The sequence below is a fragment of the Cydia amplana genome, chromosome 19 (genome assembly GCF_948474715.1).
Source record: "Cydia amplana chromosome 19, ilCydAmpl1.1, whole genome shotgun sequence".
Lineage (NCBI taxonomy): Eukaryota > Metazoa > Arthropoda > Insecta > Lepidoptera > Tortricidae > Cydia > Cydia amplana.
In genome coordinates, this window is record NC_086087.1 from 4213041 (window position 1) to 4233067 (window position 20027).

Here is a 20027-nt window from a genome sequence, read left to right on the forward strand (position 1 = left end):
GTTCGCACCGTGCATGTATCTTCTCAGTGTGTACTGGCTTGAAACTTTGAGGTAAGTCAGGGGTAGATTCTACTGGTGTGTTGTATTGATGTTGTTCAGGGGCTGAAGACGTATATCTTGAACCTTTTGGACCATCCGCAAGATGTATCGGTGATAGTTGGCAAACTTACGTTCGCGCCGTGCATGTATCTTCTAAGCGTTTATTGGTTGGAGACTTTAAGGTCAGTCACGGCATAGAGAAATATAGTAAGACAAGAGTGCTCACTCCATACATCAGTTTTGGTACCAAAAAGACTATTATTTTCACAGTCGACATCTAGCATCGAGTAGCGGAATTATCAGTACCTACTGCTACTTGACAATAGATGTAGCACCGAAAGTCTTATGTTGTTGAGCATTAGACTTTCCGGTCGATGCTGATGCCGATCTATTGTCAAGTAGCAGTACTGATAATTCCGCTACTCGATGCTAGAGGACGACTATTAAAATAGTGAGTGAGCAATCTATGTATTTTTTTCTCTATGGTCACGGGTAGATTCTACTAGTTACAAATGCCTTCATGACCGATAATCGAACGACAGGAGTTATGGGTACAGATTGTCAACTGTCTCGACCATCTACAAGACGTGTGTGTAACTAACATGTTGGAATGCATTGTGTTGCAAGGATTAAGCATCAATGTTTACTTTCTGAGACGTTAAAGTAACTAGTCGATTTAAAGTAACGTAGAAAAACCTAGTTAACTTAGGAAAGTATGCAATGGAACCTGATGATTATTTTAAATCATGTCATTGCATTATCAAATAACTTGATACAAAAGAGAATCAAACTACGAACATTCCATCCATTGACTAATTCCACCAACCAACCCATCCAGTCGTTATGGTTAATTGTAACCATATTATTCTGTATCACTTGTAGGGTGACCAACTCTCCGGAGCCCAGTCTACAGCCGATCATCGAGTATCTGAGCGACATAGCCCTGCAAAAGGACAAGAGTATGATGTGGCAATGCGTCGCCAGGTATGTTGACCACAGCATCTAAATAATATGGGTTCAACCACAAATTCGGTCACAGCAACAAGGGGAGGGGGGGTCATGCCAAGTGTGACAGTGCGTATTATTAGATATACCTTTTTCCTATGAAAAAGTGTGACAAGGGGGGAAGGGGGCGGGGTCTAAAAATCGAAACTTTATGTGATGTAATTAATGGATGACCCTATTCATGATTTTTTTCATGACAATTTTTATATTTTATTATTAATTTTATGAATTTAACATTTTTAAAATGTTAAATCAACTGTCGGAATCGTCTAATTTCCAGCCTAAATAGGCTAGATAGGCTGTTAGATAGGCTGTGTGTCTAGGTAGGCGAGGTATGGCGGGGGTCTTCTGTTCCAGCATGCTGAATCTATCAAATTATGTTTCACAGTGTCGGCGACAAAGTATTCCTCAAATTCCTGGACGTGATGTCAGAGAAGGTGAAGGACGAGTCTCGAGAGCGCGAGCTCGAGAGCCACGCTCAGTTCCTACTGGTCAACTTCAACCACATACATAAGCAGATACGGCGGGTTGCCGACAAGTGGTTGGCCGGACTTGTGGATAGATTCCCGCATCTGCTGTGGAACTGTAGGGTAAGTCAGTCTTGCTGCTACTTAACAGTTAAGTTTACATTCCTTGCAAGTCTACGATAAGCACTGCGTGAGGAATAAGGCGTCTTAATCTCTTTTTATTTTAACTTTTACCTGTGTATGGACCAGTGTGTACTTAAACCGACATCCGTCGAGAGTCCTCTTAATAAGAATCAATCGGACCATTTACTAAGCATTTCAAAATGGCGGCTACTTTTCACGGAACTAGTTCTGGTTTAAACCTATATCTGAATATAGGTTTAAAACACAACTAAAATAAAATTTTGAGAACATGTACGTGTAGTGGTTGTCCTTGGGAATATTCCCCAAGAGTCCTTTAAAAACCGCTCAAAATTGTGTAGCTGTTTATTCAAAATCTTTGTCCAGGTCCTCTGGTCCATGTTGGACATCCTGCAAGTCCTGAGCTACAGCTTGGAGTTAGACCCCAATGAGGAGACGCCGCTGCTCAAGGTGCCTGGCACTGACTTCACTCTGCAGCTACAGGATACCTTGGAAGGTAGAGAGGTAAGTCCACGGGACGTTTTAGTATAACTTGTTTCTTGTCAGTTTCTCTGGTCCATGTTGGACATACTGCATAATCCTGCATAGCTTCAGCTTGGAGCAGGGATCGGATACCGGTATTTTTTGTATGGGAACGAAAACGGTATTTTTTCGTTCTTTGCTAATTATATCATTTCTAATTGGGCAATCTAATAATACGAAGTCGTTACAACTGTATGTGTGTGTGTCGAGTATTACATAATTTGAAAAATATGGTTATTTCGAAGTTTTTGCAAAAAACCGGTTCCGATTCCTGGCTTGGAGGTATACCCCAATCAGGACAGACTGTTGTTGTTGAAAAATGTGTCGTTAATCAGGTGTTTCGGCAATTTATATTTTTTTATTAAATCGACCTCATAAATGCTTCATTTTCAGGGAATAGTGAAAGATTTCGCCGATCGCTGCCACGGCATAGTTCAGGAGGCGATGAAATGGGCGCCGCAGTCCACACGCTCGCATCTTCAGGAGTACCTGAATCAGGTGATTGGCTCGTTGATTCTGAAATTAGTGGTCTACCTTTATTGGATGGTTTTGAGTACAATGTAGTTGAATGTTTGACTGCTGAAAACTGATTTGTATTTCAATATGCAACTATGTATAATGTTTTTCAAACTTGAAGGGTATGATGACACCTGTAATTTCAATACAATTTTGCGAGATTTTTGCCTTTTTAGGTTATAAATTATATGAAGATGACAGGTGCCTACCCTTCGAATTTGAAAAATATTATACTACCTTTTACTAGAAAACCATCACGTGACTAATCACTTGAGATCTTCTGTACTTATAAACTACACCCTTAACTAACCTTAACGCTTTTTAAATAGGGCTATAGTTGGAAAAGTTACACATTTACATCCCTTGAAAAACTTATTTGGATGACAGATTCTCAGCTATTTATGTCGCTAAAAAACCATCCTATCCTAGTTCACGCATAGCTGTTTATCAAATAATCTCGATACGAATTCCCGCTCACTAATGTACCGTTGTTTCAGGTCCCGAACTCAACGCTGTGGCACCACGTAGGGCTGGCGCTCGCGACTGGGGCACTCTTAGGTGCGGCGGGACTCAACCGCGCATCGGCCCCTCTATCCCGTGCCGCTCTAGACAAGCGTCCCTCCTGTGTCACGCAGGATTCAGCGGCATTGCTCGCTGTGGTGTCACAGAGGAGTCGATATGCCGGTGAAGTAAGTACATCCTCACATGGCGACCCTGCCTTCATTGTCACCACATAGGACTAGCCCTAGCGACCGAAGTGTTACTAGACGCGGCGGGTCTGATTTCAACTGCCCATCGGCCCTTTTATCCCGTGCCGCTCTAGAGAAGCGTCCCTACTGTGTTACGCAGGATTCAGCGGCATTGCTCGCTGTAGTGTCACAGAGAAGCCGGTACGCCGGTGAAGTAAGTACATCTTTACATGGCGACCCTGCTTTCATTGGCACCACGTAGGACTAGCCCTAGCGACCGGAGTTACTAGACGCGGCGGGACTGATTTCAACTGCCCATCAGCCCCTCTATCCCGTGCCGCTATAGAGAAGCGTCCCTACTGTGTTACGCAGGATTCAGCGGCATTACTCGCCGTAGTGTCACAGAGGAGTCGATATGCCGGTGAAGTAAGTACATCCTCACATGGCGACCCTGCCTTCATTGTCACCACATAGGACTAGCCCTAGCGACCGAAGTGTTACTAGACGCGGCGGGTCTGATTTCAACTGCCCATCAGCCCCTCTATCCCGTGCCGCTATAGAGAAGCGTCCCTACTGTGTTATGCAGGATTCAGCGGCATTACTCGCCGTAGTGTCACAGAGGAGTCGATATGCCGGTGAAGTAAGTACATCCTCACATGGCGACCGTGCCTGCATTGCCATCGTGTATGGCATTGCTTGCTGTAGTATCGCAGAGCTCCCGGTATGCTATTGAAGTGTCAAGTAGGTGATGCAACTACTCCGGAATAATCCCGCTGTTCTTACATGGCGACCGTGTCATTTATAAGTTTCTCTTCGGTACGCCTTAGTGCTATTCACTGCCGAATACAATATGCAACATTAAAACCTTTGTCACTTAGCGTAGCCTGCCCTTTGAGAATTTTTGAAGAACCTTGTGACAATGCACATAAACACTTCATTGTCATTTCATCTCACTCTTGCACCTTTTAGGGAAAGACGAGCAACATAGCACTACTTTTTGTAACACAAATATTTTTGAAGTGAAACTTTAGCGGCGCTGTGCACTTTTTGAGGGGGCACTTTTTATTTATTGATTTAAATGCCATCTAGTGAGTTTCGCTCTAACTGGTATTAATATAACTCAACAGTGATGTGCTTAGGGGTTTCAAGTAATGCGACGAAATAACGCGAGATGGCGTTAACCTCAATTATACATAGTGCATTTTGCACTAGTCATTGAGTTTTCACTTCTGCCGGCTCTCCCTGAGTGCAACCCGTTGTTTTTTTTGGTTCTAGGTGGCCGGAGCCGTGGCAGCGGAAGGCGGCGGCGAAGCTGCCTTATGGCGCGTGGGCGCTCGCCTCCACACCGCACTGAAAGACGCATGTAGCAGCGAGAGCGAGACAGCGCATCGTGCGGCACTGTGGCGTGCTACAGCGCTGCTGGTACACGCGCGACATCACGCCACGCAGGATGGTACTGCACGCGCGCTGTTACATTCAGTGGGTGAGTTAATTCTAAAGTTGCTTAATAAAAACTTACTTTAAGGCATCAGTAGTAAATTATTGATCGCAGGCGGACATTCTTTGCACAGCACTTGTTCGTATTAGGAATTAGCTGACTACCCAATTTATATGTATGGTTCCTACCCTACCCTAGGACCCAAGGACCTAAGTTTATGGGCTCGAGTGTGACTTGCAAAAGCAAGTTTTGTTTCAAAACTCCAGCAAGAAAACACAGTAAAGCTGTAACTTGCGATAAATATAGGTGTAGGATGATTTCAGCGGACATTGATGCAGCTTCACTTGTAATTGACCGAGCCGGAGTGAAGCTCTCTTCGTAAAAAATGCGGCAATAAATGTGTATCAAAAATATTCTCGTAGAAAAAAGTATTTTATACAATAGTGTTATAATTAAGCTTTTCAATATCGTACCCAATAAGGCCACTCAGCAAGCCTCGTGGTCTTAACACGGTACTCGACTGAAAACTCTCCATTATATCATGATTGTACAAAATACTATTGTATTGCAGCATGGTCCCAAGTGGACATATTCACCGAAGACGCCGTGACCTCCGCCGTGGAGTGCTGGCAGTGGCTGGCCACGGCCCGGCCGGAGCTGGAGCTGCGGCTCCTGCAGGAAATGTTCGCAGCGTGGCAGTGCACCGTCGACCGCCGCATGGGGCTGTTCTCTCCGCAAACTGAGGAGACCAGCCCGCTGGCTGCCTATGAGGGTATGTTCTATACTGTACACTACTGACTTCAACAGTAGAGTGGCAGTGGCTGGCCACGGCCCGGCCGGAGCTGGAGCTGCGGCTCCTGCAGGAAATGTTCGCAGCGTGGCAGTGCACCGTCGACCGCCGCATGGGGCTGTTCTCTCCGCAAACTGAGGAGACCAGCCCGCTGGCTGCCTATGAGGGTATGTTCTATACTGTACACTACTGACTTCAACAGTAGAGTGGCAGTGGCTGGCCACGGCCCGGCCGGAGCTGGAGCTGCGGCTGCTGCAGGAAATGTTCGCCGCGTGGCAGTGCACCGTCGACCGCCGCATGGGGCTGTTCTCACCGCAAACTGAGGAGACCAGCCCGCTGGCTGCCTATGAGGGTATGTTCTATACTGTACACTACTGACTTCAACAGTAGAGTGGCAGTGGCTGGCCACGGCCCGGCCGGAGCTGGAGCTGCGGCTGCTGCAGGAAATGTTCGCCGCGTGGCAGTGCACCGTCGACCGCCGCATGGGGCTGTTCTCTCCGCAAACTGAGGAGACCAGCCCGCTGGCTGCCTATGAGGGTATGTTCTATACTGTACACTACTGACTTTGATAGTAGAGTGGCAGTGGCTGGCCACGGCGCGGCCGGAGCTGGAGCTGCTCACTAGCCACCAATGAGGGTATGCTCATCGTCATATCAACGTCTACCCGCGATTGCCAATGTGACAACTCAGGACGAAGCCTAAGGAATTTAGAGCGAAGTAATCTAACGTCGCGGGGCTACAATTCTGTAGACTGCTTGCGTGTAATTTCTGCATTTTCCATTTGTATTTCCTTAAGTACGAACTCTTTTGTCTTGTCATTAATACAATTCTTTGTAAACAACTTTCAGAGCCTATTTGCAGAATAATTACCTATTGTTTTTTTAGTCACAGCCTGGGACCTCCAAAGCGGACGCCAATGTGTTTCTTTGGAGCTTATTGTGCGAAATGCTATTTACTATTTACCAGAGTCTGTTTTTACAGGGTCCAAACTAGAACCTCGACCACCGTTCGTGGCGCCGCACGCAGTGTGGGTGCGGTACTTCTGCGAGCTGGCAGAAACTGCCAAGTACAATAGCCACGAGAAGGTCGAGATGCTTGCCAGCATGCTCCATAGGTTAGTACAATTCTGAGTAGAAGCGTGGTTGGCTACTCAAGGACTGGTCCTAAAATTAGTCAGTTTCAGAGCCGTCTAATGTTACGCTCAAAAATGCCATTTGGCTTTTTATCACCTGAGTGGACGCTCGAGTTGGGCGTGCAGCGGGGCGGGGCGTGCGGCGTGCATGTTAAACAAATGCAAGCGTATAGGAGCGGCCTTAGTGCACGCTGCTCACATCACGCGTGAGCCCGGCGCCACGCTGCACGCCCCGCCGAACGCTCCGCTTCGAGCGTCCACTCAGGCCTTACACTAAGAGTACATCATGTGTAAGTTGCGGAAAGTTTCCAAAAAGTTGTCGGATATTTTGGAAACTTAATATTTAAGGAAAGGTTATTTCTGTTTTTAAAAAATTATGTTATAAAACACTTTTCAGATCGTTGCCATTGGCCGTTGGAGATGTTCGGGACAATATAAACAGACACGTGGAAGCCGTGGGTGTCAGGTTCAAGTAAGTTGCAATTTGAATCTTATCGCTCACTTTTAGAGTCTCAATTTGAACTTCGTTATCTAATATCTTGTTCGATAGTGTCTTTGTCTTTTTGCGTAAAAAGGGGCTGCTAATCTTTACGTCACAGTTTCATCTGAGTTCATCTGACCTCTAAGAATGAGTGCTATTGGGGTAGTAAAATAATTTAACTAGGAAGTAATTTAGTTAAATTATGTTTTATCCTTTTTTTACAAATACAAGTCAAAATGACAGATAAAGATAAACGATTCATAGCTTATTCAGGCCAGTAACGCGTGTATGAATAACGCCATACGTCTATTGCTTCACTGAGACAATTTGTTAGAAGTAGAAGTCTTAATTGTGTATCTAAATAAAAGCATTGAAAGGAAACTAACTCTAAACATCTGTTCTTTACACTTTACAGACTATTATCCTGTGGCCTATCACTCCTACAAGGCGACATTCTACCCCGCTCTCTCGCCCGAAACATCTTAAGAGAGCGCGTATACAGCGCGTGTCTAGACTACTTCTGTCGCGGTCTGCAGTGTCCCAGCAAAACGTCCTGTGCTTTGAGAGAGGACATTATATCGCTCATCAAGTTTTGGCAGCTGATGCATTCCGATAAGAAGTATTTGAAAAGCAGTGATATTGGTGAGTGTTTCTCACTTTCAAGGTGACTTTCTATCCCGCTCTCTCGCCCGAAACATCTTAAGAGAGCGCGTATACAGCGCGTGTCTAGACTACTTCTGTCGCGGTCTGCAGTGTCCCAGCAAAACGTCCTGTGCTTTAGAGAGGACATTATATCGCTCATCAAGTTTTGGCAGCTGATGCATTCCGATAAGAAGTATTTGAAAAGCAGTGATATTGGTGAGTGTTTCTCACTTTCAAGGTGACTTTCTATCCCGCTCTCTCGCCCGAAACATCTTAAGAGAGCGCGTATACAGCGCGTGCCTAGATTACTTCTGTCGCGGCCTGCAGTGTCCCAGCAAAACGTCCTGTGCTTTGAGAGAGGACAGATTCTTTGGCGGGAACTTGAAAAAAGTTGTCGGAAAATTTTCGCTCCAACTTTTAGAATTGCGATTTATTAGTTTAAAGTAGTTTAAACTAACTTAACTTGTATATATTTAGATGATCAAACGAACTTACCTGAAGTGAAGTTCGATCTTAATTATCCCGGCTTCGTCGAAGAGATTTAAATTGACCATGTAGTAGCTCCGCTACACGCTATTCCACTCGCACTTTAGCTAAATAACGTTAGAGTAAGAAAGACAAAAAACTAGTTTTCCCACTCCAACACTACCCTGTACGGTAGGTCCACTCCGCCGCTCGCCTGGACCGTCATTATATTTAGAGTACATAGACAACATTGGTCAGATATATGGGTACTGGTTAATTGTCAACAATAGCCAGCACGGGAGGGTTGGGACTTTAAATCTCTTCGACGAAGCCGGGATAATTAAGATCGAACTTCACTTCAGGTAAGTTCGTTTGATCATCTAATTATCCCGGCTTCGTCTCGAGATTTAAATTGACCATGTAGATGTTTGGAGGTTATCAATGTTGTCGATGATAAGTAAAACAAATATATCAATCATAAACCAGGCATTTGTTTATTGTAAATGGAAACAAAAATACATTTATCCTTATAATCATTACATTATAATTCTTTGAACACCGATTCGGTAAAATTATTATGATTTATGATCGGCCTATTGTAAAAATTCGCAAATACTGCGGACTCGCCCGACCAGCCAGCAGTTTTCCGAATGATATCTACTGAGACACCAGCAAGGCTAGCTGCCGACGTGGCCGAGTGACGCGTGCTATGTGGGCGGAACATATCGACATCGACTCCGCTCTCTTCCATAGCCTGCTTTATCCACCGACCGATTGTTTGGGGCGATGCAGCATGGTAAGGTCTCTTATAAGTTAGTATAAGCTTTCTTTCATTTGGAGGTCGATTATTTCGAGTAATATTAATATAGGCTAGAAGTGTTTTCGCTGCACAAATACTACATTTTTCATCAAAAAATGGCAAATCAATTATAGGTTGAGATCTTCCAACGGCAGAGGTTTTAATTAAGTCGGTGATCTTAATAATAATTCTATCATTAAATCTTTGAATATTGTTTAAACGAATCAATGACAATGTTTGTGTTCTCTGGCCAGTTGCTAAAGCTAACAAAATAACAAGTTTCTTTGTAATATATTCAATCGGCAAGGATTCGTTTGGAAAAAAATTTGAAAAATAATTTAATACAATCATAGGATCCCATGTAACAGTGTATCTTGGGAAGGAAGGTTTTAATCTAAAAACTCCTCTGAAAAATCTTTTAAGGCAATCATCTTGACTAATACAATTAATTGAAATTAACGAAATAGCCGACCGGTGGTTATTTAACGTACCATAAGATGCACCATCTTGTAGGCAACGATTAAGAAAATCTAATAGGTTATTGATTTTTACATCATAGATATCATTGATGTCATTAATTTGGCAATATTGCCACCACAATTTTAAGCTGGATGAGTATTGCGATAAAGTATTTTTTGATAAGGATGATACCATCACTTGTACGGCCGAATGAGGAACTTGTCTTCTCAGGAACGCTTGCCTGACAATATAGTCACAGCCAGGGAAAGCTGGTGGTGTAAGGGATGAATTTGCCTGAAAACAGATGAAAGCAGATGCTTACTTGGCGAAAGTATAATAATTTCGCTAACTGAAAGCGATATTAATAACGGATACCACTCCTGAGATGGCCAGTTAGGAAAGACAAGTATGCCGGTGGCCTTATCGGTTATTATTTTTTGCAACGTTTTGAGTATAAGAGAAAACGGTGGGAACGCATAGAAGAAATACCTATTCCAGTTAACTGTGAACGCATCTACATTAAAGGCATACGGGTCTCTCTTCCATGAAATATATTTCTGGCATTTTGCGTTAACTCGGGAAGCAAAAAGATCTATTTCAGGCTGGCCAAATAATTTAACTATTTTGTCGAAGGCTCGAGAAGACAGTTCCCATTCTGTATCAATATTAACCTTCCTAGACTCAGAATCAGCATCAATATTACGTGTAGACTTTATATAGGAGGCATAAATAAAGATTTGATGCTGTTCACACCACTGCCATATATCACGTGTGATTTTGTTTAAATGCAGGAATTGGACACCGCCCATTCTATTAATATAAGAAATGGCAGTGGTGTTGTCGATACGTAATAGGATTTCACAATGATTATAGTCTTTTGCAAACGATTTCAAGCCGAAGTAAGCCGCTAAAAGTTCCAAGTAATTTATGTGTTGTTCTCTTTCTGTAGATGTCCAGAAACCCCCAATTTTCTCCCCTCCACAAGCGGCTCCCCAGCCAGTTGTGGATGCATCGGTGAATATCTCTAAAACATAATTAAATGTACGAATAGGGTTGTAAATATTAAGGATATTGTTCTCCCACCAGTTTAGATCCTCACATAAAAACCTTGGAACTTTCATGACACGATCATAATTGTCAAATTCTGAGAGAGCTAAATACTTGGCTCTTTCTAAAGATTTCGTATATACCCAGCCATATGAAACGGCTGGGCACGCTGCTGTTAGCGTACCTATGTACCGAGCAAAATCTCGAATCCGTATCTTATCTATTTTTTTTTTCAATTTCCTTGTAAGCTCTATAATAGACTGTCTTTTTTTTAAAGGCAATTCTAATGTCATATTTCGTGAGTTTAAAATAAAACCAAGAAATTGACAAGTTTGACTCGGGATCAAAACACTCTTTTTATAGTTAATAATAAATCCTAATTTGGTAAACAGTTTAATTGTTTCTGTTGCATTCTCTATGCACTCCTCGTATCTATCTCCGATACATAGAGTGTCGTCTAGATAGGATACGGATTTAAAACCCCTCGATCGCAAATGAGTCATTACAGGCTTCATAATTTTTGTGAATATGTACGGCGCCGAACAGAGTCCAAAAGGGAGGGCACAAAATTCATACAAAATACCATTAAACGAAAAGCGTAAATATTTACGATGTTCAACGGCAATCGGAACCGAAAAATATGCTTCTGTAAGGTCCAAATTAATCGTAAAACAATTAGACGTCATAAGTTTTACGGCCGTTCTCGAGTCTTCCATTTTAAAATGATCTGCGTGTACAAACTTATTTAACTTTTTAAGATTTAAAATAAATCTCATATCTCCACTACTTTTAGGCACGAGAAAAATACCAGATATAAATTGCCCATTAACCGGCCCACAACGTCTAATTGCTTGAATTTCTAGCAAATGTGATATTTCTTTTTCAATAGCCGATTCTTTAAAAGGTCTTCTTTGATCTCCTTTGCAAGACCCGTTTTAAAAATGGGCTCCCATCGCTGAGATATATCTTGCAAAATATCGTCTCCCCACTCAGGGGTATCTGTGACGGAATCCCCAAGTGCAAGAAGCAAATCAGGGTCTACAACCGGGTCATCTGGTACCGGGACGGCTGATGATGATGATGGGTCATTCATTTCCTCTTCTTGTGTAGCCAACTCGGTGCCAGGTTCTGCAACCACATCATGTTCATCCGTGTACAGCTCCGTCTGGACGACGTCGTTATTGAGATGTTCTGGAAACATCGAATTTAAATTGAATATATTAAAATAACCCTACTTCTGCGGAGAAGAAAAATAATTACAAATGAGGGTACGCTTGGTACAATTTTTAATAAAAGAGGGTACCATCTATAAATTCTTGTAAAAATGAAGGTAGGTTGCACTTAACTCGAGAGCAACGTATAAAACTTGGTTAATATCTCGTATTAACTCGAAATAAATATCACTGGTCAATATCTCGTATTAACTCGGGAATAAAAAGTCTACTGCCTAACATCTCGTGTTAGATCGGAGACAACAATAGCGACGAAATTTAAATCACGTAGGTACAAACCTTCTGGTTGTACATCTATCGCCTCGTCGTCACTCGAACTGGAGTAGATTACACGACGTCTTCGTTTTGTTGTCGCCGCCAGTTTAGCTTCATAGTCCTTTATTTTTCTTCTCCAACGGTCTTCATTGGTTTCTTGATGTGACCGTTTCGACATTTTATTTAAATCACTATTGAAGTATTTTTATAGCCAAGTGCGTAGCGCACGCGCGCAGGAAAAATAATGACGGTCCAGGCGAGCGGCGGAGTGGACCTACCGTACAGGGTAGTGTTGGAGTGGGAAAACTAGTTTTTTGTCTTTCTTACTCTAACGTTATTTAGCTAAAGTGCGAGTGGAATAGCGTGTAGCGGAGCTACTACATGGTCAATTTAAATCTCGAGACGAAGCCGGGATAATTAATGTAAAATTTTGTAAATAATTATAGTTAGTGTATAAACAATGGCAGGTGGCGAGGGGGGCGGGGAAAACCCGCCCACCCTCAAGCGCTCCAAAACCGACGGCCAAGGCGGCACGGACGATGGCGGCGGGGGTGAGCAATCTAATAGTGCTTATTTACCGTACTTTAAACCGGACTACAAAAGACTATACCCTGAGAACTCGGGAAAACTAGAATTTAAAGTTTTTGTCGAACATGTGGACGCAAAGGACAGATTGGGAAATAAAAGTCCAATATTTCTCAACCACATATTCACAAATGGCATAAAAGGTGTAACGGCTATACAGCGCGTAAACGCTAACAAAATTGCAGTCGTTTTCAAGCAATATAATAATGCAAACAATTTTCTAAATAACACTGCATTTTTGACCCAAAATAACATGAAGGCGTACATACCGGCGACCCAAATCGAAAAAACTGGGATAATCAGATTTGTGCCAGTCAATATCTCTAAGGCCCGCTTGCACCATTACAGTAACCCGGGGTTAACCGGTTAAATCTGGAGTTACCATGGTTACCAGTACAATTTGACACTGGGTTAACGGTTAACCCCGGGTAAGTGAATGGTGCAAGTGACCCTAACAAGGATTTATACACAAAGTTGAGCTCTATTTATGAGATCATAGCGGTTCGCCGCTTCACGAAAAAAGTCGGACAGGATCGTGTTCCCTTACAGACAGTGAGCATTACGTTCTTGTCGCATGTACTACCGGACAATGTACAGTACGATTTATTCTCGTACAGAATCTTTGAATATGTGCCTCCACTACTGCAATGTTTCAAATGCTTTAAATTTAATCATGCAGCTAAAGTATGTAACGGAAAACAGCGTTGCTCCATTTGCTCTGGCGACCACTTTTATAAGGAGTGTGACAAACCTAATGAGTTATGTTGTGCCAATTGTAGCGGCCCCCACTTGGCAATTTCAAAAGCTTGTCCTGTAAAACTTAAAAAAATAATGGAAAAGAAGACAAACATCACATATGCTTCTAAGGCTGAAACGAGAAAAGTTGAGTTTCCGGCTTTACTTGACAAAAACAAAACTGTAAGACCTGAAAAAACCCCAAAAACACAAACGCAAAAAACCGTTCCTTCTACACCAGCAGAAACCCCTAAATTTGACATTAAAAAAGAATTGTTACAGAATACAGATTTAATGAATGCACTGGTTAGCACTCTCATAGAATTAGCCAACATAAAAACATTAAATAATGGATCCTACACACATTCGTATTGCTCAATTCAATGTTCAATCTATTTCAAATAAAAAACCGTTGCTAATTAACTTTTTAAAAGTAAATAATATTGATGTTTGTCTTCTTAATGAAACCTGGTTAAAACCAACTACTGCTTTTAGAATACCTAATTATAATATTTACTGCAAGTATGGTAACAATGGACGTGGCGGAGTTGCTATACTTGTTAAAAATATATACAAACATACTTTTATACAGACTTACTTTTATGAAAGTATTCAAAATGTAGCGATCTCTATTGTGACTGACTTAGGGCCTTTATCAGTTTTATGTGTGTACTGTCCACCAAACCGTCCACACATAAGACTAAATAGACTTAAAAATATAATTGAGAAATTACCAACACCTATAATAATAGCAGGAGATATCAATGCACATCATACAGCGTTTGGTTGCGCTACTAACCAATCGCGGGGTAACACCCTGTTCGATATTATAAGTGATTTAGACTTATGTATCTTAAATGACGGAAACCCAACTACAGTTACTTACCCCAATCGAAATCCTTCAGCGATCGATGTTAGCTTCTGCAGTGCGAGTATAGCACCTATGTGCGAGTGGCAAGTCCATGATGACCCTATGGGCAGCGATCACTACCCTACTATAGTCAGTATATTAACATCTCTTGAAAAATATCAAATAAATGATCCAATAGATAAATTTATATACACTAAAGCTGACTGGAACAAATATAAAGAGCTATCAGAAGAGGTATTCTCTAATTTTCCTTTAAATGAGAATAATGATCCTATACAATTATATGACAAATTTAGTTCTGAACTCCAATTCTTAAAGATACAATGTATTCCAAAACTTACTAAAAATACAAACTTTATTAGCAGACCGCCGGTTCCTTGGTGGAATAAAAAATGTGAGGATAGTGTCATTAAAGCCTATGAGGCATTAAAATATTACAGGGCGAATCCATCTTTAGAAAACTATATTTCGTACAAGAAACTTAATGCTCTTAAAAAACGCACAATAGCAGAGGAAAGAACTAGTAGTTGGCGTAGTTTTTGTGCTTCTTTAAATCGATGTACACCTATTGGGTTAATATGGAACAATATTAAACGTTTTAAGGGATTAAAATCTAAGCAGATAATTAAAAATGATGAATTTATAGAACCATTTATAACTAAGTTAACCCAAGGTTGTAGTAACGATCCTAGCTCTATAGAAAGTTTATTTGAAAGTAACAATGAGAATAATGAGTCTAAGTATCTTATTGAACCTTTTACTTGGGAGGAATTTGTTGTAAGTCTGCAATCTAGGAAGAATACTACCCCAGGCTTAGATGATATACCATACCTGCTTTTAAAGAAGCTGCATGTTAATGGTCAACAAGTTTTGCTAAAAATAATGAATTTACTTTGGTTACAAGGGAAAATACCTCAATCTTGGAAAACACAATGTGTAATACCTATTTTAAAACCAGACAAACCTCCTAGTGAGGCCAATTATTATAGACCTATTTCTCTATCATCATGTATTGGTAAAGTTTTTGAGAATATGATAAAGACTAGACTTGATTGGTATGTTGAGGCAAACAATATACTGCCTCCATTTCAAAACGGCTTTCGACGAGGTAGAAGCTGTTCTGACAGCTTCATATCTCTTATATCGGATTTAAAATTAGCTAACTATAACAAGTCACATGCTGTTTGTATATTTTTAGATGTACAAGGAGCATTTGACAATGTTGATCCTACAATACTTGTTTAAAGTTCTATCTAATATTAAAATCCCTGGGAAATTATGCAAGTGGATATTCAATTTCTTAGACGATAGAGAGCTATATGTAAAATTTAATAACATACTCCATGGACCACGACAAGTTTTCAAAGGCACAATGCAAGGAGCAACGCTGTCTCCTCTTCTGTATAATTTGTATACTAGTGATATTGACTCATTTGTAAATAGTTCTAATGTTAATATACTGCAATTTGCAGATGATCTTGTAATATATTCTATTAATTCAAATTTAGATGTAGCTAAAGCACATATTAATAACGCACTAAATGAACTTTATGTTTATTATAATAATTACTTACACTTAAAGATAAACCCTGACAAAAGCAAGTTACTAATATTGAGCAAGGACACAACAAATGTAAATATTGTATATAATAATGAGATTATTAGAGAAGTCCCTTCTCATAAGTTTCTAGGTGTAGTCATAGATAATCATTTAAAATTTGACCTGCATGCTAAGCACATAATCTCTAATTCTGTTAGAGGTTTAAATGTTATGAGATGTCTTGCCGGTATATCTTGGGGCGCAGACCCTCAAGTACTATCCTTACTGTATAAAACCCTTTTCAGAAGTCACTTTGACTATAGTTTTCTTGTACATATGAATACTGAACACACACATAAATTAGAAATAATTCAAAATAAGGTGTAACAGTTTAGCTGTTGTTGAGTGTTCTAGGCAGTAAAACAACTAGTACATAATAAAAAAACTATATTAAAAACAAAGAAAACGATTTTGTAAAAATAACTAAAGTTGAGGGTAGGTAGATTAGTAGATCTCAGAGGTGGTTCTTTATACAATTTAAAGCGAGCCCGTATTCACTTGCACGCACTTATGAACGAGTGCCACTTCCCTGCTGTGCGCTTGGTGCTGTGGTGGTTGCGCATGTAAGTGGTGGTGACGTCACGGCCTTGAGGTCTTCACGGGTCAGCAGGGCAGCAGGTGGGCTCCGGAGCCAGTGTTGGTAGTGTAGGTGGTAGGACCCCTGGAATTTATCATTATTGGACATTTAGTAAAATGTCCGATTTTGCGTTACTGCCTGCAACATTTCGCCGCGTGAAGGAATAGCGCGAGTTGAAAGTGCAGAAAGCAGGAAGGCAAGCTCAAAGCATTAAATAGTGATCAGTGATGTGGTAGAAACATACAAAATCAACTCAGTACTATGGAGTAAGTACTTATGCAATGAAAACTATTAAATTCAAAACATGTAAAGTGGAATTTATATTGACAAACAATAATGTTAGCCTATAGCAATTAAGTTTTACTCTAGTTGTATTTAATCTACACATTTATTTGGAAATTGCAAATCATGATTTCACTTTTTAGGCAAGAGGGTAGAAATTCATTACGTTACAAGGAACAAAGGAAACCAATTGTACAGAATTACTGCGGCGAAGCGTAATAAAAGGATCTTAACTACAAATTAATCTAAGCACACACCTTATTAGGAAGAAATAACTATCTAAAGATATAATTAGCACAAAGTAGTTATAAAATATAATTTTGCAACACTCACCCGAGCGGGGGAAAACACTAACGCACAAAATAAATTTAGAAAATGATAGTTTCTGATGCAATTAATTAATTTTCCGACGGCACATTTTGGAAGGGTTGCACGAGAGCATTATTAAAAATTTAGTTGGAGCGAACACATCGCGCCGCCGCGGAAGTCCAAATGGCCGAGCTCCATGCACGGACACCCCTCGCGCCCCGCGATGTCGATACACACGTCACATACGTGTTTCGCGCTGGATAAGCGCCTACATCACCACACGAGCAAATATTACTATAGAATTATTTATTTAGTTAGGCACTTATATTTTAGTTTTACCTAATATAATTTATTTAGTTTTAAGATTATTCTTAGTGTATTTTTATGACAAAATTGATCATTCAGGGAGCGTCAAGACGCTAACGTTACATACCCCCCTTGTTTGGGAAGGGTTTTACCTAGGTAAAATCCTCTATCGCTATACTGACTCATTGGCTACCCGCCCTGAGCACTAATTTGCCACATTCTTCACACATTTGTACCAATCTGTCATTCTTCGTCTTTTATAACGCCGTTGCATATTATAGTATGCTTCCAGCCTCTTTCATACAGAGTAATTGTATTCTTTTACTTTTACTCGCTGATAGCCAACAATAGATGTTAAAATATTTAGCGGTCTCAATCTTTTATATCTTTGCGGACCTATTTGGAGTATTAATTCTTAGAGAAAAAAAAAATTATATATTTAATAGTACAAGAAAATCAGTAGGTAGATACTGTATTTCTTTTAATACCAAGAGATTATAGTAATGAACCTGGTAGAGGTTTCAACACTGTACCATTAGTTAGTTAAAAAAATTATATATTTAATAGTACAAGAAAATCAGTAGGTAGATACTGTATTTCTTTTAATACCAAGAGATTATAGTAATGAACCTGGTAGAGGTTTCAACACTGTACCCTTAGTGTATTCGTAAAAAAAAGAATAGTTTTAATAGGAACGCGTGATACTAGAATGAGGCCGACGCAGTCGTTTTTTTTTGAATAGAATATTTACCCGTAGAACTAGAACAAATCAATTTAAGGCTCTAGGACCTATAGTTAGTAAGTTTTAAGTCTTTGATGTGCCAAACACTCCTGGCACCAACTTCGTACTTCGTACTCTAACTCTGCCTTTTGCAATGAGAGATATTTAAATTGGTAAGACATGTTTAGTCCGTAGGTGCGTGTTGCAATATACAAATTACAATTAAAAATAATAGCAGAAAATTATTTCCCAGAAGAACACAGAAATAGAAAGAAGCAGAAAGTAGTAGAAATCACTTAAAAACTAGCTAGTTATCAATGATCAGCAAAATGTGGGTAGAAGAAGAAAATTTCAAAAGTAGTAAGTGGCCAAAAATATCATTAACGTGTATAAGCACAATTTTGATGATCACTAGGAAAGACTTATAGCTAAAAGAAACAACCAACACCAAAGATTACTAGATAATACTACAGCAAGCACAAGTGAATACGGCTCGAAACCTATTATTGGGCGCCAATGTGACAGCTTAGCTGTTGTTGAGTGTTCTAGGCAGTAAAACAACTAGTACATAATAAAAAAACTATATTAAAAACAAAGAAAACGATTTTGTAAAAATAACTAAAGTTGAGGGTAGGTAGATTAGTAGATCTCAGAGGTGGTTCTTTATACAATTTAAAGCGAGCCCGTATTCACTTGCACGCACTTATGAACGAGTGCCACTTCCCTGCTGTGCGCTTGGTGCCGTGGTGGTTGCGCATGTAAGTGATGGTGACGTCACGGCCTTGAGGTCTTCACGGGTCAGCAGGGCAGCAGGTGGGCTCCGGAGCCAGTGTTGGTAGTGTAGGTGGTAGGACCCCTGGAATTTATCATTATTGGACATTTAGTAAAATGTCCGATTTTGCGTTACTGCCTGCAACATTTCGCCGCGTGAAGGAATAGCGCGAGTTGAAAGTGCAGAAAGCAGGAAGGCAAGCTCAAAGCATTAAATAGTGATCAGTGATGTGGTAGAAACATACAAAATCAACTCAGTACTATGGAGTAAGTACTTATGCAATGAAAACTATTAAATTCAAAACATGTAAAGTGGAATTTATATTGACAAACAATAATGTTAGCCTATAGCAATTAAGTTTTACTCTAGTTGTATTTAATCTACACATTTATTTGGAAATTGCAAATCATGATTTCACTTTTTAGGCAAGAGGGTAGAAATTCATTACGTTACAAGGAACAAAGGAAACCAATTGTACAGAATTACTGCGGCGAAGCGTAATAAAAGGATCTTAACTACAAATTAATCTAAGCACACACCTTATTAGGAAGAAATAACTATCTAAAGATATAATTAGCACAAAGTAGTTATAAAATATAATTTTGCAACACTCACCCGAGCGGGGGAAAACACTAACGCACAAAATAAATTTAGAAAATGATAGTTTCTGATGCAATTAATTAATTTTCCGACGGCACATTTTGGAAGGGTTGCACGAGAGCATTATTATAGTAGTTTATGCAACAGTGATATAATAAGGGTTCTTAAAATTCAAGGGTCGAAGTTACAAAACGAGACGTAGTCGAGTTTTGTAAAAAAAGACCCGAGAATTTTAAGAACCAATTATGAGCTGTTGCATACATTACTTTTTCTATGACAGCTGCAGCAAAAAAAAAAAAAAAAGACCCTTGAATTTTAAGAACCAATTATGAGCTGTTGCATACATTACTTTTTCTATGACAACTGCAGCAAAAAAAAAAAAAAAAAAAAAAAGTTATTATTAAAAAAAAGAGTTATTATTAAAAAAAAAAGAGTTATTATTAAAAAAAAGAGTTATTATTAAAAAAAAGAGTTATTATTTAAAAAAAATTGAGTTATTATTTAAAAAAAAAAGAGTTATTATTGTAAATGAAAACATACCTCTTTCAAT

The 20027-nt window shown here is 40.0% G+C and overlaps 1 protein-coding gene across 2 annotated transcripts in view; it reads left to right on the plus strand.

Annotated features, from left to right (window-relative positions):
* The window catches only part of LOC134657275 (phosphatidylinositol 4-kinase alpha), a 71725-nt gene that overhangs the window by 33259 nt on the left and 18439 nt on the right, over positions 1 to 20027 (plus strand). The window contains exons 15-25 of one of the 2 annotated variants that reach the window (XM_063512855.1): positions 922 to 1023; positions 1433 to 1634; positions 2019 to 2156; positions 2568 to 2672; positions 3188 to 3379; positions 4655 to 4862; positions 5389 to 5589; positions 6589 to 6721; positions 7137 to 7211; positions 7636 to 7862; positions 16371 to 16373. In XM_063512855.1, coding sequence (XP_063368925.1) covers positions 922 to 1023; positions 1433 to 1634; positions 2019 to 2156; positions 2568 to 2672; positions 3188 to 3379; positions 4655 to 4862; positions 5389 to 5589; positions 6589 to 6721; positions 7137 to 7211; positions 7636 to 7862; positions 16371 to 16373 — 1586 coding nt within the window. Of the gene's footprint in view, positions 1 to 921; positions 1024 to 1432; positions 1635 to 2018; positions 2157 to 2567; positions 2673 to 3187; positions 3380 to 4654; positions 4863 to 5388; positions 5590 to 6588; positions 6722 to 7136; positions 7212 to 7635; positions 7869 to 16370; positions 16374 to 20027 lie in introns of both variants that reach the window. The other variant, XM_063512856.1, reaches the window with a different exon arrangement.